General features: G+C 37.5%; 1 protein-coding gene across 1 annotated transcript in view; it reads right to left on the reverse strand.

The window, feature by feature from the left end:
• Positions 1-27219, reverse strand: part of STK33 (serine/threonine kinase 33) — a gene marked incomplete at both ends in the record, with an annotated part of 94685 nt that extends 67466 nt beyond the window's left edge. The window contains 8 exons of the mRNA XM_080690110.1: positions 296-371; positions 7216-7300; positions 11695-11783; positions 14585-14723; positions 19979-20083; positions 23448-23561; positions 25526-25636; positions 26998-27219. Of these exons, the coding sequence (XP_080546236.1) occupies positions 296-371; positions 7216-7300; positions 11695-11783; positions 14585-14723; positions 19979-20083; positions 23448-23561; positions 25526-25636; positions 26998-27219 (941 nt within the window). The remainder of the gene's footprint in view (positions 1-295; positions 372-7215; positions 7301-11694; positions 11784-14584; positions 14724-19978; positions 20084-23447; positions 23562-25525; positions 25637-26997) is intronic.
• Positions 27220-27617: the final 398 nt, after the last annotated feature.

Raw genomic sequence — 27617 nt, forward strand, 5'->3', positions numbered from 1 at the left:
AAAGCGATCGCGAAAGTGTTAAGGGCAGTTCTTCATGTAGCTCAGATCATACAGTGTATTGTTGCATTTAGAGATCAATGAAAAGCAAAGCCGAGAGTTATAAATTTACAGTATTAAAAAAATACCTAAGGGATGAGCCTGACAACTAATAAGAGAGCCTTTAGAATGACTTCCCAATTGGTTTTTAAATCACTTTAAAAAAAATAGACTTCTTAGCTTTAATTTAAAACCTATGTCATTCTACTGTTAGAGACTATCCACTCACTCTGCACTGTACATTTCGCAGGCTACTTACAAAATGTACATTATGACACCTATGCTCCAAATGTCACACTGCTGGCTATAGTCGTGGGCGTTGATGACTTCAGGTGCTGCCAAACAAGCAGAAATAAAATGCTATTAATAATACAATAAATGACTTTTAAATGCTTAAACACAAAGCATGAAAAATGTGATGTGTTGTAATTTATTCCCCCACAGGGAAAGAAAGAACCAACAGCAGATGTTAAATGAATAATGTACAGGCCGTAACAGTCCTGCCACTGTCGCCGTACTTCTATCACTTAGCATCTAATGGAGCAGTAGCACACACTGTATAACTAAGGGTGCCATTCTCCATTCCCGTGAAATTGTTAAGAAATGATTTTGCAAGATTGTGTAGTTATAGTGGAAGACAACAGTATCTCAGCCCTTTCCCCAAAATAGAATTGAATACATGCCTTAAGTACATGTAATTTAAAGCAAGCCCAATATGCAGAAATCTGAATCCACATAAAAACTAAATGGTTATAAATCACTTAAGTAAAAAGAATAATCATAATAACATCACAGCACTCCAATGACAGAATAGAAATTATCTCACACATTTTCTAAATGAGAAAACCAAGGCAAAGAACAAGAGCTCCTACAAGATTAAAGCAAAAAGCCAATTAGTCACAGGATAGGAGGAGGTTCCAGGTACTTGTGACTGGCCTAGCTCTGTGCCCCTTCCTTTTTAAGGGGGCTCACAATAGGCTTTCTTGAAATAACCTGTCATAGGAGACCAGTCTTTTAACTTTAAGGGAACACATTTGTTAGAGATTATATTTTTTTGCAATGTGTGTGTGTGTGTGTGTGTGTGTGTGTGTGTGTGTGTGTGTGTGTTGCTAGGGATTGGACTCAGGGACATTCTACATCAAAGCTACATCCCCAGTCCTATTTAATCTTACTTTTAAATTTTGAAACAGAGTCTCACTAAGTTGCTGAGGGCCTTGGTAAATTGCGAGGCTGGCCTTGAACCTGCCATCCTCTTGTCTCAGCTTCCCAAGTACTAGGATTACAGGTGTGCACTACCACACCTGGCAACAACTGACCTTTTAAAAAATCACATATGGGGGGTATTCATTTCAAGTCACCCCCCATGCCATTTTGGCATGGGGCTATATTTCTATTTTCTGTATTTCTATCTAATAAACTTCTTTAAATCTTCAAAAAAAATTACATATGACATTGCAGGGAAATGTCCATTTGACAACTATGGATCAGATATCTTTCTTGAAAGAAAATAGAAAAGGTAGGCAGTTCCAAGCATAAAAATAAAGTATATTTATATATTTCAACAAACTTTAAAATTTACAAAGTACTTTTGCATAAATTGTTATTAATATAAATCAAGTTAAGAATCCTGAGATGGGTATGTAGCCATTAGACTTCTTTTGTCAATTAAAAAAAAACTAAGGCTGAAGTATAAGTGATTTGCCTAAAGTCATACCGATGCCTCCCACAGGAGAGCTACATGTTTATCCTAGAAGACAGCTTCAATCTTCCATACTACATGCACACACACACACACACACACACACACACACACACACCCCTTTTATAATAACTATTAAAAACAAAATTTCTTTTTTTTATTTTTAATTTTTTATTGGTGCAGTGTATTCATACATCATAATGGGATAAAAAAAACCAAACTTTTGTAGACATACATGCACACATTGCCCAATTAGCCCCTACCCAATCCCCACCCGGTTCCCTCCCCATCCCTCCTTCCCATGCTTGGCTTAGTGGTTGACATCTAGTATTATAGCAATTTATCCAAAATTAACAATGATAATCTCACATAACAGTTTCATTTGTCTGATACCAAGCTTTTGATGACTTAAAGATAACATTTCAATTTTTCTTTTTGCTTTCTTTCTTACCAGAGAATATTTTTTTATTTTTTTTGTGAAACTATCATACATTTATTTATTTATTTTTCAGAAAAAATCTATCCTGATATGGAATATGGACTCTAGATAACAAAACGATCTCGAAAAAGAACAAAGCTAGAAGATGTATATTTTCTGATTTCAAACCATATAAAGCTTCAATAATTGAAAGTGTAGTACTGTTCTAAAGGCAGATATATAAACCATTGGAGTTACATAAAAGCCTATAGATGAATTCTTCCATATATTGTCAAGTTATTTTTGAGAAGTTAAAAACGAAATTTCATTCTCTCTTTTTTCCTCTGTCCCCTGTTAACAGAAGGAAAAAGCAACCAAAAAAAAAAAAAGTGAAAAGATAAACAGAAGAACGAGGAAAGGCTAAACTATAATTAAGGAACTGAGTAGTGTCCTTCCTAATGATTACAAATTTGCTACTTAATTTAATCTTTTCCTTTAAGCAACTGCTGCAGTGGGATCCTTTCACAGTCCTTCAAATGGTCAAACATTACTTCATTGAGGTGCGCGTCATTCTGTGGCCGCGTCTGTCACGAGGGCGGACCCTGTGATGGGAGCCCGCGAGGGCCGGCCACACCGATCCATCCATCGCGCTGCAGGGCGAGGGGCCTGGCCTCCGCGTCTCCAGTGTTCTCAATTACCAGGGGCATTTCTACTAGCGTTGTCATCCCAGCCCTGGGGAGGCAGAGCCAGGATCGCGGTGCCAAGGAGCCATTTAGAAAGTCAGCAAAGCTCCACAAACCATCTGTCTTCTCTCGCGTTCTCTCACTTGTTATCAGTGTAGACAACTAATAAGCAGGCATAAAACTCAGGGTGCTCGGATATATTTTCCCCATGTAACTACAGAACAGATGTCTTTTGCCAACAGGAAGATATTAACAGAATCTAAAGTAGCCTTTTTCCAAATAAGATAAAACAATTTAAAAACTTTATGCATTAAGTAGGAAAAAAAGCAATGAACTAGGTATACTCCTCAGCAATAAAAATGAAAAAACTACCAATACAGCAACATGCATAAAGTCTCAAAATCATTACGTAAACAGACAAAAGAGGACACACTGTAGACAAGAGACAGACAAAAGAGGATACACTGTACACCTCGATTTACATAAAATGCTGGAGGAGCAAAGCTGAGTTGTGCTGATAGAAATCATCAAAGGTTTCCATGTCCCGGGCAGAGAGCTCTGATGAAAGGGACACAGAGGAATTTTCTGGGGTAATAAAAATGTTCTATATCTTCAATGAAATCATAATTACATGAATGTATGAAGCTGTCAAAACTTATTGAACTTTACATTTTAAATGTGTGCATTTTTTCAGGTGTGGTGGTACATACCTGCAATCCCAGTACTTGGAGGCTGAGACAGGAGGATTGCAGATTCAAGGCCAGCCTCACCAACTTAGTGAGACTCTCAGCAACCTAGGAAGACTGTGTTTGAAAACAAAATAAAAAGAGCTGGTGATGTAGCCTGGAGGTAGAATTCTCTGGGTTCAATCCTCAGTACCACATAGGCACACAAAAATTGTGCATTTTATTGTCTATAAGTTATATTTCTATAAAATAATTAAAAATCCACTCAAAGTACAAAAGAACTTTCACAGTCCTGTCTTGGTAGATAACTTTAATAACTCTCAAAGATCAATGGAGTCACCAAGCACACATAAATTAGTAATGTGGAAAATTTGAATCACAAAGGCATTACATTTGATTTAACACATACAAATGCAGAAAAAAAATTTTTTTTTTTTGGTACTAGGGATGGAACCCAGGGGCATTCAACCTCCAAGCTATACCCCCTGCCCTATTTTTTATTCTTTATTTTTATTTTGAAACAGGGTCTCACTAAGTAGCTGAGGCAGACCGGTCTGTGAACCTCAGTGCTCCTGTTTCAGCCTCCTGAATGCTGGGATTACAAGCGTGCACCGCCACGGTCGGCCTAAGAGAAATCATCAGTGTGTTATTACATGAGATAAATTGAGCACTAAGTACCAGCACTATTTTCAGAATATTACACATATTTCCTCCTTTAATTCTCATGTCATCCAGATGAAAAAAGATACTATCACCATAAGTACTTCACATCTTCTCCCTTTTTGTATTTTGTCCTCAGCCTTTTTTTAATATGGTATTTTATTTTTTCTCTTACTTAATGTTTGCACCACTAGAATGTTAAACCCTATGAAGTCAAAACATTTTTATGTGTTGTTCACTGTTATATTTCCAATACCAAGAAAAGTATCTAGCACAAAGTAGGTCCTCAAAAAATGTTTGACAAATGCGTGGCGTGACCCCTCACGTGCAGAACTACAAACTGTCATGAGGCCGGGCGTGGTGGCGCACGCTTGTAATCCCCGCGCTTGGGAGCGGAGACAGGAGGATGGCGCAGGTTCGAAGCCAGCCGCGCGCGCTGGCTTAGGAGACCCTGTTTCCAAATGTAAAAAAAGTATAAAATAGATCTGGGAGTGTGGCCCGGAGGTAGAAGGGTTTCCAGGAACCCCAGTACCACCAAAAAAAAAAAAAAAAAACAAAACAACTGTCATACAGAGCTAGAATCCTGAGTTAGCCTTACTGCGCACACTACACTTCCTGCCTTCTGAGGAAATACGAAGACTAGGGAGCCATAACCAAGACACACAGGGGAATCTGAAAATTATAAGTGAATGTTATATGCATATCTATGCCGATAAGTCTTACTATCTTGATGAAATGAACATTCTTCAAAATTATTCAAGAAGATGTAGAAAACTCAAATAACCTAGCATAAATTGAAAATATAATAGAAACATTCCCCAAAGGGTAACAGGACCAAAATATTTTAAGGGGAATTTTCAAACTATTAATTAATGAATAATATTTACTCTTTAAATTATTTATGGGTATAAAAATTATTTTAAAAACTATTAAATGAGATAGCAGACTTCTAACATCAAAAAAGAGAAGGGCAGTATAAAAGGCAAAGTTATAGTCAAATCTCCTACATAAAATGGTGGCAAATTAAATACAGCATATATTAAACCAGCCTGGGTTTGATCCAAAAGTTCAAGGATGGTTCAACACTTAAATACTTATTAACATAATTACTTCATTCCTAATTTTTTGTTGTTGTACTGGGGGGTGGAACCCAGGGGCTTTCTACCCCCGGGCTATACTCAGACCAATTTTATATTTTATTTGGAAACAGAGTCTCACTAAGTTGCTGAGAGCCTCACTAAGTAGCTGAGGCTGGCTTCGAACCTCTGCGATCCTCCTGTCTCAGCCTCCCAAGCGCGGGGGTTACAAGTGTGCACCACCACGCCCGGCTTCATTCATAAATTTAAAGGGAAAAAAGTATAGTCATCATAACAGGTACAAGAGACATTTCAAAGGAGATGATTTTATGAATGACTAAGATTTCATTATTAGGATGAAATGAGACATTAACTTTACATCCACTAGAATGGCTATAATTGAAAAGATAGTTAACATCAAGAGCTGGCAAGGTTGTAGTCGGGCATGGTAGCACACATCTGTAATTCCAGCTACTTGGGAGGCTGAAGCAGGAGGATTACATGTTGTAGCCCAGCCAGGCAACCTAGTGAGACCTAGGCTGGTTTTCAAATAAAATAAAATAATTTATTTATTTAATTTATTTATTTAGTGGTACTGGGGGTGGAACCCAGAGGCTTTCTACCTCTGGGCTATACTTCCAGACCTATTTTATATTTTATTAGAAACAGGGTCTCACTAAGTTGCTGAGAGCCTCACTAAGTAGCTGAGGCTGGCTTCGAACCTGTGCGATCCTCCTGTCTCAGCATCCCAAGCACGGGGATTACAAGCGTGCACCACCACATCTGGCTAAATTATATATTTAATTTTAAATAAAAAAAATTTAAAGGTTAGAGGTATAGCTCATTGGTAGAATGCTTGCCTAGCATGTCTGTATTAGGGGGGAAAAGTTGGCAAACGTGAAGAAACTGGCAAGGATAAACTAGAAAAAACTAGAACCCCAACACATTGCTGGTGGGAAGATAAAAGCCACTCCAGAAAATAAGTTTGGTAGGTTTTTTTTTAAAATTAAACATAGACTTAAAATGACTCAGAAATTTTACTCTTAAGTAGCTTCCCAAGAAAACTGAAACCACATGTCTTCACAAAGACTTGTACAGGAATTTTCACAGCAATGTTATTTATAATAGCCCCAACTGGAAACAATCCACTTGTCCATCAGCTAGTGTGGCATGCTATGGATAACTGTTTAGGAATAGAAAGGAACAGACTAGGAGTCAATGCTACAACACAGTGGTACCTCAAAAACACGATGTTAAGAGTAAATAAGCCAGACATAAAAGACTACACATTTATATGAAATGCGTAGACTACTGCATTTATATGAAATATCCAAAAACAGAAAATTTAGAGACAAAAATAAAAAAGAAAGAAAGAAAACCCCACAAATCCAGAAAGATCAGTGGCTACTTGGGGCTTGGATAGGAATAAGATTGAGTATGAATGGGCATAAGGAAATTTTTGAGATAGAACTATTTTCAGACTAGATTGTAATGATGGTTTACAACCCTGTGAATATATGAGAAATCAATGTAAGTTTAATAAAGCTGTTAAAATCACATGTAGAAAATAGTAATGTGTTGCTTCACATAATATATTTAATCAACAGTTTATGAAAAAGCAGTGACAATAAAATTGGATAAAATACAAATAAGCATAGCATGCATGACTTAATCATGCCATGGTTCAACAAAAACAGTAAGTTTGAGTTATGATTACTTAAAAAGTAACTCAAAGACGAGCCTAGGGAAACAACAAAAATTACAAAATTCTTTGAAAGTAAAAAGTATGACAAAAATGCTAGAATAACTGAAATTATTTGACCTAAGAAAAAAACAGGAGCGTGATCAAGGGCCATTAAGTCATGATGGAAAATCAAGTTGTTCAAGTTGTAATTCCTACTAGTCATTCTATTTTTTTAACATAGGAAAAGATACCCTTCCAAGTCTACTAACTTACCCATATAGATAGGAGTCCCACATGTGGCTTGTAGCATGCCTTCACTCCTGCCATGTTTCTTCACTGCTAAGCCAAAATCAGTCACCTAGGAGAAGGAATGCAGGAGCAGTCACCTGTTGTCCTGCCTAGAGCCCACTCACTCTGAGGACAGGACTTTCACCACATTGTAACTGGGGGTGAAGACTTTCCTTGTATTACTAATGAGGCCCTTGTTTCCCCCTTCCCACCTAACTCTCTGTGTGGAAGAGAAACTTGATGGAAGCTTTGGTTTCTTAAATATGAAGAGAACACCCATGATCTTGACTGACCATGCCTTCTAATAAAACTTACCAAGTCAATACAGGAAGTTGCACCTTGAAAGAAGCATTTAACCTTTTACACATTTTTTTTAAAGTCTTGTAATTGGTGACATTTATTTTTTAATTTTTTATTGGTGCACTGTATTCATACATCATAGTGGGATAGAAACTTGTGTAGACATACATGCACACATCGCCCAGTTAGCCCCTACCCAATCCCCACACCATTCCCTCCCTCTCCATCCCTCCTTCCCATGCTTGGCTTAGTGGTTGACATCTAATATTATAGCAATTTATCCAAAATTAACAATGATAATCTCACATAACAGATTTATTTGTCTGATATCAAACTTTTGATCACTTAGAGATAACATTTCAGTATTTTTTTTTTTTTGCTTTCTTTCTTACCAGAGGATTTTTTTTCTTTTGTTTTTTAAGGTAAAACTATCGTACATTTATTTTTTTTCAGAAAAAAATCTATCCTAACATGAAATATGAACTCTAAATACCCAAAATAATCTCGAAAAAGAACAAAGCTAGAAGATGTACATTTTCTGATTTCAAACCTTATAGAGCTACAATAACTGAAACAGTGTAGTACTGCTATAAAGGTAGATATATAAGCCAGTGGAGTAAAATAAAAAGCCTAGAAATAAATTCTTCCATATATGGTCAAGTTATTTTTGACAAAGTTTCTAAAAACATTTGGTGAAGGAAATAATAATCTTTTCACTAAATAGTGTTGAAAAATAATAATTACATGAAAAAGAATAAAATTGGACACTTACCTAACACCATATACAAATATTAACTCAAACTAGATAAAAGACCTAAATGTAAATCTTAAGACTATAAACTTTTAGAAGAAAACCTGGGTCATAAAACTTTACAACATTGGAATTAGCAGTGATTTCTTGGATGATTTCAAAGGCACAGGCAACAAAAAAATAAACTTCCTAAAAAATAAAAAAATATTGTATATCCACAGACAATGTAAACAGAGTTAAAAGTTACTGATAGAATGGGATAAAATATTTCCAAATGCTATATCTGAAGGTATAATTTGATAGATAGTTTTGCTGGGTAGGAAATTTTTGGCTGGAAGTTGTTTTCTTTCAGAGTTTGGAATATGTTACTCCAAGCCCTTCTGGCTCTCATGACTTGGTTTGGGAAGTCTGGAGTGATTCTAATTGGTTTGCCTCTGAATGTCACTTGGCCTTTTGTTTTTGTTGCCTTTAAGATTCTCTGCTTGGCTTCCACATTAGTCATTTTGACAATTATGTGGCGTGGGGATCCTCTTCTCCAGTCCTGTTTAAAGGGGGTTCTATAAGTTTCCTGGACCTGTGTATCAACCTCTTGCTCTATGTTTGGAAAATTTTCTGCTATTATTTCCTTGAAGAGATTGTTGATCCCTTTGGTTTCACCTTCTTTTCCCTCCTCTATTCCAATTATTCTTAGGTTAGCTCTCTTAAAATGGGCCCATATTTCTTTAATGTCAGATTACTGCTGTCTGATTTTTTTTCTAAATTATAAATTATACATTCGTTTTTGGAGAGATCTTCTTCTAGGAGCGAGATTCTATTCTTCATGTGGTCTAATCAATTGTTTATACTTTGAATTGAGGCCTTTACCTCAATGATTGCTTCCTTTATTTCTTTTAGACTCTCTCTAAATTCTTTTTGAAAGTCCTGTATTATTTCTACAGTTATATTCCTGATTTGATCTTCTAGAGATCTCTGAATTTCTGTGTTATCAGGTTCTGATGTTGTGGGGTTGTGGGCATCCATTGCTCCATTCTTGTTCCTCTTTCCCATGATTTCAGAATTTTGTGTCCTCCCTGGGTCACTACGACTTCACTTAGGGTGCTCTGTATCTCGAGTCTGTTGTAATCTCAGCCGCCACTACTCCTTTACTGGGTTGTATCACAAAGTCTCATATCCAGGAAGTTAATCAAGGCTGTGCGAGACTGTGGGGGTGCCAGGCTGGGCGTTTTCCCACAGGGAGCTGTGACTAGGGTGTGGTATCTCTGCCACTGCTACTCCTTCACTGGTTTGGACTTCAAAATATCCGACCCAAGGAGATTATCAAAGCTACACAAGTCCCTGGGAGTGTAGTACGGAGATTTCTCCTTTAGGGGCCGCAATTACACTCACGGTTATTGTGCGCGCAGATCTGGAGCTGTGGTGGGGCGCAGTGAACTCGCTGTCGCTGCTAGCAATATGGCGCTGCTGTTACGCTCTTGGCCATGAGGCTGGCGTATTTCTTTTCTGGTTTTGAGCTCTGTTCTGAGTCCCTGGAAGATGTGATGAGCTTGGCCACTGGGAGTTTTAGGCATTCTTTGCGCTGAAAGAACTGCTGAATTACACCCGAATGATCCGCAGCTGCTCACTTCAGCTCCTTGTTTACCTTTCCTCTCTGGATCCTGGTGCTGTGAGGGAAGATGGCTCTGGCGCGGCTCTGCTGCCGCACTGTGGGCTTGATTTCTGGTCTCTGATTGTTCTTCTAGTCTTTTTTTTCTCTGTCCCTTGTGTTTACATTTTTTTATTTCTCTGCTGATGGTGTTTTCTGGCTATGAAAAGTGCTGATTTTGTGGCAACAGAGATCGTGTTTTAACAGGACTCGTAAACGCTGCTTTTCTTGGTCACCATCTTCCCAGAAGTCCAGATAAAGTTTTCTTTTTTAAGTTCCTTCATTACAAAATACATTCTAGCCTTAGCATAGCTACTATCTATTTTTCTGATACTCAAGTTATGTTCAGTTTAAAGCACTGTTATAAATGCAAGTGATTACCATTACTGGCACTTACAGAAACTTTCTCTTTTTAATAAGTATTTGTAATTGGTAAATACTGTCTTTTCTCACTATTATTCCTTTGTGACTCTGGAGTATACTACCTAAAACAATTACCACATTATTAAAAAACATAAGAAGCAAATTAACAAGAAAAAACCCACAACACCACAGTGTAACAACTAATACACCGGAGACCAAGTGCTACAACTGCAGTCTTTCTGCTCCACTTTAAATCTTGGCAATTAAACATTTTCTTATTAAATATTGAGTATATGTCCTTGTGTTATCTCCAATATTGTCTCCCCTTAAGCTGAAAGCAAAACCAAAAGCACATCTATTGCTCATACAACCAAATATAAGGTGCTGGTCTACACTGAATGCAGGCTTTCAGAACGTTATGGAGCAAGAAAATGTTTTTAGCTAACCTGTGTTATCACTATTTTTCTAAATAGATGAATCAATTTCTCCCAGAGTTTTAAGAAATATTCCACTTGAAGTATTATGATAAATATCTTCTCTATAAAAACTATATAAATATTAAATATACAAAGGTTTTACACTCTATTTTCATTCTTTGGAGAAGCATGGGTTTCTTCATTTGCCAAATATTAATTGAGCACATTCCATGTGTCAGGTACTACTCCAGGATATCTAACAGTGAACAGCACAGACACAGGCCTGCCCTCATGGATCTTGCAGGGGACTCACTCAGGAGCACTTACCTGGATAAACCAGCAATGCTGCTGAGACCATTCACATCACAAAGGAACTTAGCTTCTGCAACAGCAACTTACTCACAGACAACATTTTATTCGAAAATTAAAATACTCACATATTTTGAAAGCAACCACTATTAAACTGCTGAGTAATAAATAATGTATCCTATCATTTATATGACATTAAGGAACACTTAATTTGAATAAAATCTTTAAGAATAAACACTTAGCACACTAATTGTGCTTAAGACATAAATATTAATACCCAGGAAAATTTTCAATGAGAAATACAGACTGTGGCATTAATTTAGTATCAAAAGCACAGCCAAGGTATGTTTTTCTCTAAATCTGTAACACATTTACATCAAATTACCAGGCATCATTTTGAAATTAATTAGAATTCAGAGCATCTGTTTGCTTGCTATTAACTAATGATTTAGAACTATCCAAGTGAATATGTACCTTTAAAAAATATACTCAACAGCTCTACTTAACTTGCAAAATTATTTTTGTCAATTATGATCTCTTTTGTGAAAGTTTTATTTTTTGCACAAACTGCTTATTCTCTGGCTGTTCAAAAGCCACTGCAATGTACCTAAAAATATGGACTTTGCTGCTTTGCTATAAAATTCTTTATAGGCAAATATTTACCACCATTTCTAATGTCTTACCTTTATGTTTAAGTTCATTTCATTGTTATCATCAATAAAGCTGCTTTTAACCATTATATTTTCCAGTTTTAGGTCTCTGTGCACTATATCTACCAAGAAAATGAACAACAAATCAAATCAAATGTACAATGCGAAAACAATTAGTGGGGATACCATGGGATAAATATATTTAACAGGTTAATATCACATGCTGAAAAATTTGAGGGGGCCAAGTGTAATTCTTCCCTGTTCTATTCTCTTATTTTCAAGCCTTCTTCCTGGCATTTCTAACATTATGGAGACATTTTCTTTGCCTCCCTCAACTTCACCCATTCCCCTGTTGCCCCAGCTGGCTCTCCAGGTCAGGTGGACTGGTAAGAGTGGAGGATGCTGGCCAAAGCCAGGCATTCCCAAAAGCAGGGAGACAATCTCAGTCAGAAGCCCAGCAAAGTTCCCCATATACTTAGGTCTTCAAATAGGGGATTATTTCTTTACTTCTATGCATATGTTACTGTCAACATAAACGTTTCAACACACTGTAACTTGGCTATGTGTATACAAACTATATTTATTTCTGTATATTTTCCTATAATATCATCATACATTTTTCTACTCTGTATGTTAAAATAAAAAACAAACAAAAACCCTTGAAACACAAAATTTTTAGTTGAACATATTAGGGCTTCAGGTAGTATTTTTATGTACATGCAATCAATCGTGTACCAAACACTTCCTCCGCAAATAACTGATTTAGTTCCTATTCAGAGCAATCATAACTTTAAAAAGCTAAGGGTATAATTTCTGGAAAAATGTAGTTGAATGAGCCTCGGACTGACAACTATACCTAATCATTTGTAGTTCCTTTACACAATTTCTCCACTCTGTTTCTGGACTTTTTATTGCTTGTATTGCTCTGCTTGTCTCTTCTTACATAAACATCATAATATTTTAGTTAATTTATTGATATGATATGTTTTTATCCTGGGCAAGGTAATTCTTTCTGCCCTCTCAACTGTTTTTCCTTATTATACTGGTTATTTGCACCCATTTTAGAATAATCCTCTCCAGTTCCATGAAAAATGCTATCAAGATTTTGTCTGGAATTATATTAAAGTTACAACTTAATATGGGAGGACTGGCATGATCATAATATTGAGTATAAAATTTGTTTCCCTCTGCCTGGAAAGCCATCCCTTTTTTGTCTGATTATATTCCTCTGATTAAATATTGTTTCCTCTGCATTTTTTTCTGACTTTCAAAATCATAAGACACTTAACACTCCTGTTTTCCTTGCATGGTATATGGTCTCCAATAAAGAATTGTCATATTGGATTATAATTTATTTTCCATTCTCACTAGCCTAAATTCCATGAGATGGAATGGTAGAATGCGTATCTTTTAATCTCTGTAACTAAAACCAATAACAGTGTGGTAGATACTCCAGAACTATCTGCTGAAGGAAACACTGGGTTCTAGTCTGCACACCAAATGATGTCACTGTGCCTTTCTGGAACAATTTTTTTCTCATCTGTAAAATGAGACCATTCTAAAGTCATTGTAAGCCAAACTAACCTTGAAGAAAAAAAATAGGGACATAGGGTAAAGCAGTAGCAGTAACTCCAAAGAATAGTAAAGCCATTAGAATAATTAGAGCAAGCCAGGTCTACTGGCACACACCTGTAATCTAAGTAGTTGAGAGGCTAATTCAGGAGCATCACAGGTTGAAAGCCAGTTTCAGCAACTTAGCAAGGTATTCAGCAACTTGGCAAGACTCTATTTCAAAATAAGAAATAAACTACGACTGGGGTGTAGCTCGGAGGTAGCATGCCCCTGGGTTCAATGCCCAGTACACACACACACACACACACACACACACACACACACACACACACACGAATAAGTAGAATAATTTTAAAATGTAGTCTTTAAAGTACTGTGAAAGTACTCTGTAAAATACCATAATGGTGGATAAGTGTCATTATACATTTGTTAAACCCATAGAATGTACAACACCAACAGTGAACTCTAATGTAAATGACTGACTTGGTTAACAGTGATGTTGTCAATGTAGGGTCATCAGTTGAAATCAATGTATCTCTGTGGTCTGGGATTTTGGTAGGAAAGAAGGCTGTGCGTATGTGGGAACAGTGGCCATAAGAAAAATCTGTGCCTTTTGGTAAATTTTGGTATGAATCTAAAACTGCTCTAAAAATAAAGTCTAAAAATACAAAAAAGTTTGGGATATACATATTTAATATCAATATGCAAGTTGTTTTAAGGAAATTTCACCTTTATAATTGGCTTTTCTACTTTTTTTTTTTTTTTTTTTTGGTGGTACTGGGGGTGGAACCCGGGGCTTTTCTACCTCTGGGCTATATTCCCAGACCTATTTTATACTTTATTTAGAAACAGGGTCTCACTAAGTTGCTGAGAGCCTCACTAAGTAGCTGAGGCTGGCTTTGAACCTGTGCAATCCTCCTGTCTCACCCTCCCAAGCGCTGGGATAACAAGCATGAGCCACCACGCCCGGTTGCTTTTCTACTTTTGATTTGATAATACTAGGTGCTCTTTCAAACTGCTAAATAGAAATTTTCAATGGGTTCAGCTCAATGGTAGAATGCTTGCCTAGCATGCATGAGGCCCTAGGTTCAATCCCCAGCATTGTAAAAAAAAAGTGAAATGTTTGTCACTGCTTCCTCACCCATGTACAATGTATCATATTCCTGCCTTGTTTCCCATTAAAATACATCTTTAAATAAAATGTAAAGAGAAAATATAAAATAAATAACACATAAATCTCCAATACTACCAAGTTGTATTTGTGTGACTATGAATCCTGAGTACAGTTACCCTCAAACAAAAGCAGTCTCCACATTTGTGGAGTCAGTGAGTTGGAGGATCTTCTTCTTACCCTTGTTGTGAAGATACGCTATAGCTGATGCAAGACTCTGAATGACCCATCTTGTCTCATTCTCTGAGAAATGCCCTTTTCTATCCAGAATTCCTTTAAGTTCTCCATCCTCACAAAGCTCCATCACAAGGTACATTTGCTGACATTATACATTTAAGAGAAAGAGAGTGAAAGAGAGTAAATTATAAAGCTGAATAGCTTTAAAGTCTTGTATAGTGCATATACAATCATAATCTTAATTATCATTAATTTATTCATTCAAAATATGATTATCTATTATGTACTGGATACTAAAGGAACAAAGAAGCAGGAGTCATAGTATTTGCCCTCAGGAGGCTTAGTGTATAGTTACAAGTACAATACCATGCCCAAATGGGACGGGGTTACAATCCAGGGCTTACCTCTGACTAAAGAGCACACACTGAGAGACACTGAAGCCAGGTCTGGAGGTGGGGACAGGCAGAGCATGTGGTATGAACTCTAAAGCCTAAAACGACACCAGTTCTTTAAAGTACAGCAAATATCTCAGCATTAATGGCATTGAGAGCATGGTAGGGTGGGGGAGAGTGCAGTGGTGAGGCATGGAGATAGAAAGGACAGGTTAGTGCCAGTTTGTAAAAAGTCTTGGACATCATGCTAAAGTATATGGATTTTTTTCCACACATGCAACAAGCCAATAAAGACTGTGGGGTGGACTGCTGGGGTTTAAACCCAGGGGCTATCTCTGAGCTATACCTTCTTGATACGTTGCTGAGGGCCTAAGTTGTTGAGGCCAACCTCAAACCTAGATCCTGCTGTCTCAGCCTGCTAAATACTAGGATTATAGGCATGCGCCATCATTATTGGCAATCAGTAAAGATTTTTTTTTTTTTTTGGTGGTACTGGGGGTGGAACCCAGGGGCTTTTCTACCTCCGGGCAATCCTCCCAGACCTACTTTCTATTTTATTTGGAATCAGCGTCTCACTAAGTTGCTGAGAGCCTCACTAAGAAACCGAGGCTGGCTTTGAACCTGTGTGATCCTCCTGTTTCAGATTTCCAAGTACTGGGATTACAAGCATGTGTCACCACACCCAGTTCAATAAAGATTTATAAGTTAGCGTCTTGCAGAGGGAAATTACATGGTATGATCAGTTTCGTATTTCTAAATGAACATTCTAAGATGAAGGGACACCAGGGCTGAGCAAAATTTTTCTATGACGGCCAAACCTGTGAGTGAACAGCATGGGCTTTGTGGGCCATCCAGTCTTTTCCATGACCACTCGCCTCTGCTGCCGGAGCATGAAAGCAGCCATAACCAATACAACGCTTTATTCGTGGACTTGGAAACTTGAGTTCCATAGAACTTGCACATGTTATGAAATATTACTCTTTTGTATCTTTTCAACAATTTGAAAATGTAGAAAACTTAGCTTATAAGCCATACAAAAAATGTGATGCAGACCAGATTTAGCTCAATGGCTGTTGTGTGCTGACTTCTGTTAATAGATAGTAGATGTGAGGCACAGAAGGGGGAAGGAAAAGATGTGAAAAATACCTAGAAGGAAGAAACAGTGGGACTCGGTGGCTAATTGGGTACGAGTGGTAAGAAGCTTGGATAAAATGCCTCTTCCATATTTGCTGTTTCTTTTGAGGCATATTAAGATCTCTTTGGGTATTCCAACAGTCATCTATTGAGTCCAACTATTCACAGTTAACTAAAATGCAAGTCTTTTTCCTGTGAATTGCCACCACACACACACTATTCTCCATGTCTTCTATCTAACCTCTGCTGCTAGATTTTTGTTGTTCTTAAGATTTGGGGGTCTGATTCTGCTCTTATAACCACCACTAATGCAACTTCTGTGTTCAATCAGTAACATTAAAGCAAGACGAGAAGGTTAATACCCTTTCTTCTTATAGCCACAATCCTGATTCACTGAACTTCAGGCTGCTTTAGAATTTCAAAAGTATCTGCAAAGTCTGATACATAAATAGGCTTTTGAACTGGCCCATACTCTTTTCATTGATAGCACTGTGGGATCACTGGTACATCAAATGGTAAGGAACTATTTGAAAGGAAAAGTTGTATTCATAGTAGTTATAAAGTTAATGATGTCAGTGTTTAAAATGTAAGTTGATCAAAGTTATATCAATGAAAATTATAAAATAAATCTTTTTACTATTATTAGAAACAAGTGCATAGATCTGAAGAACACTTAGATTCACAAGAAACTATAGCATAGCCAGACTGGATGATTTATGCTAAAGCAACCAACTAGGCAGCAATTTCTTTAAAATGGCTTCAGTAGAAAGTCGAGGCATCTCTGTGTGGCTAATTGGGTATGGGCTTATAGGACAGAGGGGGCAGGCAAATCAAGGGCAAGCAAGACACAAAAAGAAAAGTGCGGATGATGGTTTCCTTTGCCTTCCAACTCTTCTAGATTTGAACTCTTGCTTGTGCCTATGATGGAGTAACAAAGGCTAGATTTACCATTCTGCATCAAACAACTTAAGAACAGTAATTTTCAGGCATTAGATCTCCAGCAGCATAAGGTAGTGACCTCTGGGAGAAACATATGAAGCAAGCCCCATGGTTATCTTAGTTTCCTGTCTGGAGTAAGATTCCAGAATTCAGGGTAGAGATGGGGCATCTAAGCAGAGCCCAGCAGCCTCCATGAATCGAAGGAATGGAGCTGACATGCCAGCAAGACAACTAAAGTCCACAGGAAAGCTATCAAAGAAGGAGAAAGCCACTCCTAGAGAAAGCTCCAGATATTTTCATCCTCAAGTCTTCAGCAGAGTACTAATCAGCACATGGTTCTTCCCAAAGCTGCAGGGTTCTTTGGAAAAACAAGCAAAACATGTAGTCAAGCAAAGGGAACTTGAGCTCACACAAGGCCAGCAACAGTTGGTGTTCCCATCGGCCACAGTGAAAAAAAATCTCATAATTCATGGGACATTGGGTGGATATGTGTACTTAGAAGGGTTGTACCTGGACAGTAGGGGAAAATTCATACTGGGCTAAAGGCTGCTTTGGTGGCACCTAACAAAGATTAAAGTAAGCTTCAAAAATGTTAAATGGCTTCCAAGTGACTTAACTGTGTCCTAGAATAAAGCTCAAGAATAGTTTAAAGAATATAAAAATACCCAGCATCCAAAAAGATAAAATTCAAACATACACTTTGTAATACTTGGGAAGTTGAAACAAGAAGATCACAGGCTCAAAGACAGCCTCAGCAACTTAGCAAGACTCTCAGCAATGTAGCAAGAGACTGTTTCAAAACAAAAACCTAAAGTAAAAAGGGCTAAGGGCGCAGATCAGAGGTAGAATCTCCCTGGGTTCAATTGCTAGTTCCCCTCCCCAAAAAGTTACAATGTCTGGCATTCAATAAAAAATGAATATGTATACGAATCCAGAAAATATAACCCATAACAAAAGGGGAAAATGAGTGATTTAAAACTGATGTATAAATGACATAGATGATAAAACTATTAGAAAATGGGATATTAAATAGTTACTATGACTATACTCAACAAGGAAGAAAGACTATGTTAAGTAGACAAATATATAAATTTGCCCTGGAAGAGATTAATACAATGTTATAGAAAAAGAGATTATTAAATCTGAAGACATAGCAATAGAAATTGTATAAAATAATGAAAGTAATGAAAATAAAATTAATGGCGTTCCAGCATACTGTAGACAATAGGGAGCAATCTAACATATGCCCATGGAATCTCCAAACTGAGGAAAGGGAAGACAAAAAATTTTTAAGGAAATAATGGCTGAAACTTTCCTAAACTTGATGGAAACCATAAACTCACAGATCCAAGAAGCTCCATGAGCCGAAAGCACAAGAATCATAAAGAGAACTATATTAGGACCCATCATAATCAAATTGCTTAAAACTGATCACAGCCAGACGTGGTGGTGCATGCTTGTAATTCCAGTATTTGGGAGGCTGAGACAGGAGGATTGCGGTTCACGGACAGCCTCAGCTACTACTTAATAAGGCTATTTGTAACTCAATGAGACCCTGTTTCAAAAATGAAGAATAAAAAATAGGGCTGAAGGAGTACTCAGAGGTAGAATGTCCCTGGTTTCAATCCCCAGTACCGCAAAACAAACAACAATAAAAACTGATGATAAAGAACAAAACTATTGCCAGGTGTGGTGGTGTATGCCTGTATTACACCAGTACTTGGGATGCTGGGACAGAAGGATCAGAGGTTTGAGAACAGCCTCAGCAACTTAGTGAGATTCTTGGGTATGTAGCAAGACCTTGTTTCAAAATTTAAGAAAAACTATTCAAAGAAAGACTATTGGGGATAAAAGAAATCACAACTAGGGGTAGGTATCTAGCTCAGCAACAGAGTGCTTGCTTAGCATGGGAGAGGCCCGAGGTTCAATTCCAGTACCAACAAAAGAAAGAAATTGCAATTCTAAGACTGAAAAGAGTAGAGAAGTCTTTTAATGTCGTGCCATATACCACTCCCATAAAGATAGACTGTGGTCTTTAAATGTTATCAATCACTCTTAACAAATCAGACATAACACATGATGCAAATTGAATTTAAAGACTAGCAAAGGAGGAGGAGAAGGGAGAATAGTAGAGAACAATGAGACGAATGCTTTATATCATTGTCCCACTTAATCCTTCAACAAACAAATGAAGTCAACAATATTAAATCCATTTTGCAGAAGAGGAAATGAGGTACAGATAAGTTGAATAACTTGCTTATACTCATGGCTAATAAGTGGTGGAGGAAGGATTCAAATACACAGGTAACCTGATGAAAGCCCACATGCCTAACCACTACATTCTACTGCTTCCAAGCAGAAAAACGCCTACGCCCATAGCACTAAACCGTCTAGAGATAAGTGGAGGATAATTCAGGCTTTCGAATATAACTCTAAATGAAAATTCTGGGCATTTAAAAAGAAGAATGGTAACATCTAGGAAAGAATGAAGATTACACACATTGGAAAGGCACAGATGATGAAATATTTTCTACATAATGCCAAATATACCATGTCAGTTTGGTTATAAAGCTAACCTTGCAAAATTATGGCAGTATTCCACGAGATTCTAATGTAGAGACTAAAAACCAAAGCAAAAGGAATGCCATCTGTAAGAAGTGCTAATCCCTATCTGGTTGTGTATGAAGTTGCAATTTTAAACATTTGTTTCCAACATGCCACCCAGAACATATTACTAAAGACATCAATCTAATCATCAGACACCTAATTATACAATCAATAACAGAAGTCCTCCAGAATGTTCTCATCAATCTCCAGTGACAGACAGTGCCAAGGACATAAGCAACTGTGCCCCAAAGGGATTACTTCAGAAGGGAATGATATTCATTTTTTAATAATAACTTTCTAAATGTAGCACCTGATGGAGCTTTACCTTAGGCGTCTCGAATACTTGCTCCAGATGTATGATGTGCTCATGTTTTACGCTCTTTAGGATGTTCACCTCCCGTTCAAGTAACTTCACAGCAGAGCTTCCAGCCTTAATCAATGAAAAAACAGATTCCCAGATGAATTTCCTTCTTACATTCCTCCATACAAAAGTTATTTTGTATTTTTTCCTACACTTCTTTTGTGTTTCGTTTTTTTTGTTGTTGTTTTTGTTTTTGTTTTTGGATTGGTGCATTATAGTAGTATACCTCGATGAAGTTCAGGGAAGAGGCAGACACACACACACACACACACACACACACACAGCACCTGTTGTGCCATCCCCCAGGGTCCACCCCACTCCCTCTCCTTCCCCATCTTCCGGTGCTGAACACAATGACTGGCTTGGATACGTTTGTGTATGTGCAGCATATCCGTTGAGTGTTTCCATCTTCAAGTCTTCCTGTCCCCGCCCCCTCCCTCAGTGAGCGCTCCTCCTTCACTCCACTAATGTTTCTCTTGCTTTGGGGTCCCTCCTGTGTTCCAATTTCTCCCTAGCTATTGCATATGACAGGAAACATCTGACCTTTCACTTTATGGGACAGACTAATCTCACTTAGCATCATATTTTCCATTTCCATCCACTTCCCTATATTTCTTGAGAAGTTTTTTTTTTTTCAAATGCAGTTTATCCCATGATCAGATTAAATAATGCTTGCCACTTCTTTTTTTCTTAAATTTCAAAGTATATTTAATTTAATCTATCTTTCACTGTTTCTGTAAATTAGCTACAACATGACATCTGTCCCCCACAAAATTATTCCAATTTAATATGTTTTTTTATATTTTCCTGAAAATCATATTAACCCCTTGAGGTTAGCCAGGTAAAAACAAAATTCTTTTTTGGAGACTTTTTTTATGGTATTGAGGTTCCTGGAAACCCTTCTACCTCTGGGCTACACGCCCAACCTATTTTATACTTTTCTTTTCTTTTTCTTTTTTTTTTTTTTTGAAACAGGGTCTCTTAAGCCAGTGCAGCTGGCTTTAAACCTGCGTGATCCTCCTGTCTCTGCCTCCCAAGGGCAGGGATTACAAGTGTGAGCTACCACACCTGGCATCTGGAGACATTTTTGTTTTTTTATTTTATTTCATTGTTGTTTTGTTTTGACACTCTGGGCATTGTGGAACATGCCTGTAATCCTCCCTACTTGGGAGACTGAGGTGGGAGGACTGTAAATTTAATGATAGACTGGACAACTTAGTAAAAACCCTGTCTCACTATCAGATAAAAGGGGGGTGGTAGCCAGGCGTAGTGGCGCACGCTTGTAATCCCCGCGCTTGGGAGGCGGAGACAGGAGGATCACACAGGTTCGAAGCCAGCCTCGCTGGCTTAAGAGACCCTGTTTCCAAATAAAAATATAAAAAAAAAATAGGTCTAGGAGTGAAGCCCGGAAGTAGTAGGGCTTCCAGGAACCCCAGTACCACCAAAAAAAGAAGGGGGGGTGGTAGCTCAGCAGGAGAGTGACCCAGTGAGATGAGCACATTCGTGCATACAGACACACACACACACACACACATAGGCAAGGGGATTTAGCACTCAACCCTGTACTATGTTTCTTCCTGGTCCTCAGGTTAACTGAGAGCAAGACAAAGAGAGAGACAAGAGCTTGGCTTCAGACCAGCATAACCTCAACTTCACCTCCTGACATCTAATCCTTAGGAGGCCTGGCAGCAAAAGGTAAAAATAGGAGCACGGCAGGAAGCACGAGGACTCCATTCAGGGTATAGGTAACTAACTGGCTACCGGGTCATCAAGTCTAGAGAGGCCTTTGCCACCACCACCCAAACCATCAACACTACTGATACTGAAACAGCTATTATTTCAAGATAAGCACTGTTCTCCTTTAAACCTCTTATTTTCATATAAAAACACCCCCGAAAGGGATAATAAAGGACATACTCCTCTACCCACCATGTGATCATAAAGCAAGACTTAGCTAGTTGAAATTTTACCTAGAGTCATTCCTGCTTCTAATTATCTTTGCTCTTCAACCTTTACCATCTTAGGATGACTAAGATACTGATCACCCTGCTATGGTCTACCCACATAGAATGAAAGTACATTTTAAGATTAACCTAGAGGGAAATGAATTCATAGGAATGAATTGTTGTCAGACTCAGTACTGAAAGTTACCACAATTTCTCCTAACTTTATCTCAATCTTGTTCCTAACTCCCTCCCCAAATGGCTTGATCTCTAAGTAATGCAATAATATATTGTCCAATTCATATGTAGCTATAGAATTCTCTTGTATTACCTTAGTTTCCTATAAACTCTCAACATCAATATGTTTATGAAAGATTAATTCCTAAAGTTGCAAATAGGTATCTTTTCTATGTAACCCTAACATTGACAGCAAAAGAGCAAAGGAAGTAAGAACTCAAGTATCCCTGTGAGATGCCACCTAGAGCTCCAAGGATTCTAAAGATTTCTAGAAAGGCTCTTAATTGCTTTATTAAGATTGATATGTAGCCAGGCATGGTGATGCACACTTTTAATTCTTGAATTCATAGACTGATATAGGAGGATCCCAGGTTCAAGGCCAGCCTTAGCATCTTAATGAAGCCCTTCACAATTAGTGAGACTCTGTTTAAAAATAAAAATAAATAAAATAGGGCCACGGGTATAGCTCAGAAGTAGAATTCCCCTCAGTTCAATATCTAGTAACACACACACACACACACACACACACACACACACACACAAACACATACATGGATTGATATATTACCTTATTTTACCTTATTATACTTTAAGAGGAAATTTTCTATAATATTTAATGATTTAACTTTATTAACATAATATTTATAATCATAAATTGAAGGAGAACACACCATAATGTTCTTTTGGGGGTAGCAAGGTTTCCAGGCACAGAAATATTTTAAAGTTGATAAGATGATCAGGTATAAAGTATGAGGTCGTAAACTCTACCTAAAAGAGAAGCCCAGTTGGATATAAGCCAAGAGTATATTAGATAGTTGGGAGAAAGAGTTTCAAACTGAAAGAGCAAGTAGAATGAGTAAACAAAGACTTTGCAAACAGAGAGAAAATGGGAAGTCAAATGCAAGGAGAGGACAGGAGTGTCAGGAATGACTTCTAGCTGAGACTAGCCCACAGCCTGACGACCGACTCCTAACGAGCACCAGCACGTACCTTCAACTCATTCTGATGAAATTTGCCTATTTGGTTATACTGGTTATGTTAATCCTTCCACTTGCTTCTTCCAGACGGTACTTGCCTACTTGAGTTCAAGAACTAGGTACTCCCAGGGAGGCTCGGGAAATGCCCACACTTCTTGGGCAGCTCAGCCCAGGCACTCGCCCTCAGGGGCAGCCTCAGCTGTGTTAGTGTGAAAAGCCATTTGCCCACACCTACGCACTACAGCCACTGTGCCTCAGTGTGATCAGAAGCCTTACCTTTTCTTTATTCACTTTTTTAATTGCCCACTTAGTTTCTGTTTCCTTGTCTGTAGCTTCAATGACCATCCCAAAGCTCCCTTGTCCCAGTATTCTTCCAAAGGTATAGATTTCCTGGAGACAAAATGAAGAGTTCTTTGTCTTTCTCTGCCACTCAGCAGGTATTATACATGAGCACATAACACTGTCAAATAGCCCTGCCCCAGGGAAGAGAGACTCGGGTAAAATCAAACCACAGACACTATATATTTGCTTCAATATTAATAAAAACTTCTTAAGTAACCAAAAATAAGTCTTGATGAATTTTATTAAATGTCCCCTTTGGAGGAAAACCATAAAAGTCTAATGGTGAAATGCAAACAAGCTCAAAAGTATAAAAACAATTCTCTTTCAAACAATAATATTAATGAAATATATTCATAAGACAAAAGAGAAATAGAATATTAATTCATTCAGATCTGTAGGTGTTTTCATGTATGATACAAATTATTGTACATTCAGACAAAAATTATTCCAAAACTCTGAAAGCTATACTACAAAATCAACACATTTACTCCTTGAACAATTACTTTCTCATTTAACAAGTAATGTTTTTCTTTGTCTTCATTATCTCTATTAGATATTGCTTTCAGAGTTTTATTCATTTAGTTTTAGAAAATTCAATATGTGACAGAAATGTTAATATAAAACAGCACTGAGAAGAAAATAACAAATACCCATCATCCCACCATCCAGACCAAGGACCCTTCTGTTTATTATTAGTTTTATGTTTACCATTGGTTTTATATCTGGCTGATGATTTTTATTTTCTTCACTTTTCTATCTTTATCTTCCTAATTTTTCCTAATGAACACATTTTTTTTCTTTCTGAAATCTCTTATAGCTAAATTTAAAACTCAATAGTAGAGTGCTTGCTACCATGGAGGAGGCTCTGGGTTCAAATGTAGCACCAAAAGACAAAAAAGAAAAACAAGAAAGTATAGGCCTTTTATTTAAAGGGAGGAGGTTTAAACTTATTATATTTTACCACATTGAATTTCACTATGATATAAATTGTAACGCACTAATAAAATAATAAAAATTAATTAATTAAAAAGTTTTCCAAATAATTTCTCAGAAAGTTTTCCTGATCATTTGAGATAAATTGCCAAATACCGCCTTTAACTTATTTGTTTTTTGGTGGTTCTAGGATTCCTGGAAGCCCTTCTACATCCGGGCTAGACTCCCAGACCTATATTTATACTTTTTAAAATTTGGAAACAGGGTCTCTTAAGCCAGTGAGGCTGGCTTCGAACCTGCACGATCCTCCTGTCTCCACCTCCCACGCATGGGGATTACAAGTGTGCACCACCATGCCTGGCTAACTTTTTTTTTTTTAGTGGTACTGAGGATGGAACCCAAGAGCATTCTACCTCTGAACTATACCACCAGCCCTAATTTTTATTTTTTATTTTGAAACAAGGTCTCACTCAGTTGCAGAGGGCCTAAGTAGCCAAGGCTGGCCATGAATCAGCAATTCTCCTCTCTAAGCCTCCCAAGTATTGAGATTACAGGTATGTGCCATCCACCTGGCTCTAAAACAACTTTCAAAAATTACTTAATGTTAATGCAATTTCTTCTTTTAATTGTTCTTATAATAGTTTCTTTAACCTACTCTTCAAGGATGCATATTGATTTTTTAATGGCTCTAACATTTAATTCACATTCTTATATAATAATCGGAATCTTGAAAAATAACACCAAGGAGGTGAACAGCTGAGCCAAGTAAAATCATTTATTCTCTACATCTTCAAGGAGTCTACATAAAGACTCCTTTAGGAACAGCCAAGATTCTTATACCAAAATGTTCTTCTGTCTAATAAAAATGCCCTCCACTTTAATTAAAGTCTATTTGGTCTTCCATGAACAGAAAATTGTCTACATTTTCGTTAGTAAAAACTTTGACATCCTTGAAAATGGTAAATTTCCCCCTTTACTTCCTTTCCTTAGATGCAGGCTTTTAAATCATCTCTGCCATTAATTATTGGCTCAAAAGAAACCTAAAAGTTCCCAGTCACTTCAGCTTGCCCCTTACAGACCTCCACAGAAGCTCCATCCTCCACCCTTATGTGAGGGACTTTTCCTTCTGTAATGTTGCCCCGACTCCACTGTTGTTGAGATGTTTTTCTCTCTGCGTTTGTTCTTGAGGACTAGGATCACAAAGGAATTTTGGAAAAAAAAAAAAAAAACTTTAAGATACAAGCTTCTTGGTGATGAAGAACTCTAATTTAGATAATGTGAAAAATCTTTAATATGTGCTATAATATTTACTGGGAGCCAAATAGTGTACTGTCCTTTTTGAATTCTAAGTCCTATGAAATTCACTGGCTTGTTAGGCTAAAGAAGATCTTAAGAAGACGCTCAATCCACTCTTCTCCATTCAGGCAAGTCTACATGATAATCTGCAGAGCATATACCTCAGAAGGCACCTGAAGATTCTTTAAATTGTACCAGAGAAGACAACTTCACAGCTTGCGCATAATATGCTCTGAATAAGAATAGTAGAGTGCCAACTCTCTCAAAGACAACTCTAGCAGTAACTGCACCATAATACAACTCACAAATAGTAATTGAGGGAGAAATAGTGAGAAAGGTTCAAACATTGAGTAAGAACCTGACTTTTAACTTACTGTCCTCTGCCTCTAAAATTGTGCTATTTCAACTACAATCTTTCATACTGTCTCTATTTTATATGGATGAATAAAGCCAAATTAGTTTAATTTGGTATCTACAGATTATTTGTAACTAATACAGACTGATTTTGTAAAGTACATTTGATATTCCACCCAGATAACCAAAAATTATTTGAAACGACAAAGCAAGTACACTTTTAAGCACAATAAATCTTATTTTCTAGCAGTTGAAAAAAATGCTCAAAATTTGCATTAATTCAATTTAATTCAACTTGAGAAGCCACTCCATTTCTGTATAACTCATTTTTTAAGAGCTAGAAAAACACTGCTAATTGTTCTGGATCCTGAAAAATAATTAATTTCAGTAGCAGTAGAAAATATAAAACATCTAAACAACTTTGTTTGCTTCTTTCACAGCTAAGAAAGCAATGGATTAGCTAACATGGGCTCATAGGACATGAAAGGAGCATCGAATGGGATTAGAAAATGGGAGTCCAGCTGGGCATGATGGTGCACGCTTGCGATCCCAGCATTTGGGAGGCTGAGGTAGGATCACGATACTCAGAGAGCCTCAGCTACTTAGTGAGGGCCTTTACCCACTCAGTGAGACCCTGTCAAAGTAAAGAATACAAAAAGGGTTGAGGGTGTAGCTCAGAGGTAGAGTGCCCCTGGGTGTCATCCCCAATACTGGAAAAAGAAGAAGAAGAAGAAGAAGAAGAAGAAGAAGAAGAGAGGAGGAGGAGGAGGAGGAGGAGGAGGAGGAGGAGGAGGAGGAGGAGGAGGAGGAGGAGGAGGAGGAGGAGGAGGAGGAGGAGGAGGAGGAGGAGGAGAAAATGGGAAGTCCACTTGTGTTGAGATGTAGAATCTCCAATATTTACCGACTCTTTTATGGAAGTTTCTCTGCTGATATTTCTTTCTTTTTTTCTCTCTGGTAACGTCAGAAGTTCTGTACTACCCAAACTTGATGTCTGTGACATCTCTACCACCAAAATTGGAGAGATATCTGATTTGCAAGAACATACACAAAGTTCATTTTTCTGAGAAGTCGATGAGCCATTGAGGCATTTCGTGCATTTTTTATTCAAGCCACTGTCAGCCATTTGCTTAACTCTGCAACAAAAATAACTTGAAAGGTGTTTCCACTTCTTGAGGAAGAGAACCAGATTAAATAATATGGCAGGTTGATGAAGAGGACCGCAATTTCCAGTTGTGAGGTCCTCAGGCTAATGACGCCCTAGACTTACATTCCCATGTGATAGCTGCAAAAAGAAAAAGAAAATCACTGTTTAGAAGTTCTACTACTCTCCTTGAAGTTACAAAAAAAAAAAAAACCTAGCAACTTGCATCAAAAACATCCCACAAAGACATGAAAAGTTAATTTTTACAACAAAATTAGGCCCCAAAACTGCTGAATAACATAGTCTAAAACAGTGTTTTATCAGATTGTAGCAAGGGGGTTATGAAATTAGTTTGGTAGACTGATATTAATTTTTAGGTG

Source organism: Muscardinus avellanarius (assembly GCF_963383645.1).
Source record: "Muscardinus avellanarius genome assembly, chromosome: 1".
In the NCBI taxonomy this organism is placed as follows: domain Eukaryota; kingdom Metazoa; phylum Chordata; class Mammalia; order Rodentia; family Gliridae; genus Muscardinus; species Muscardinus avellanarius.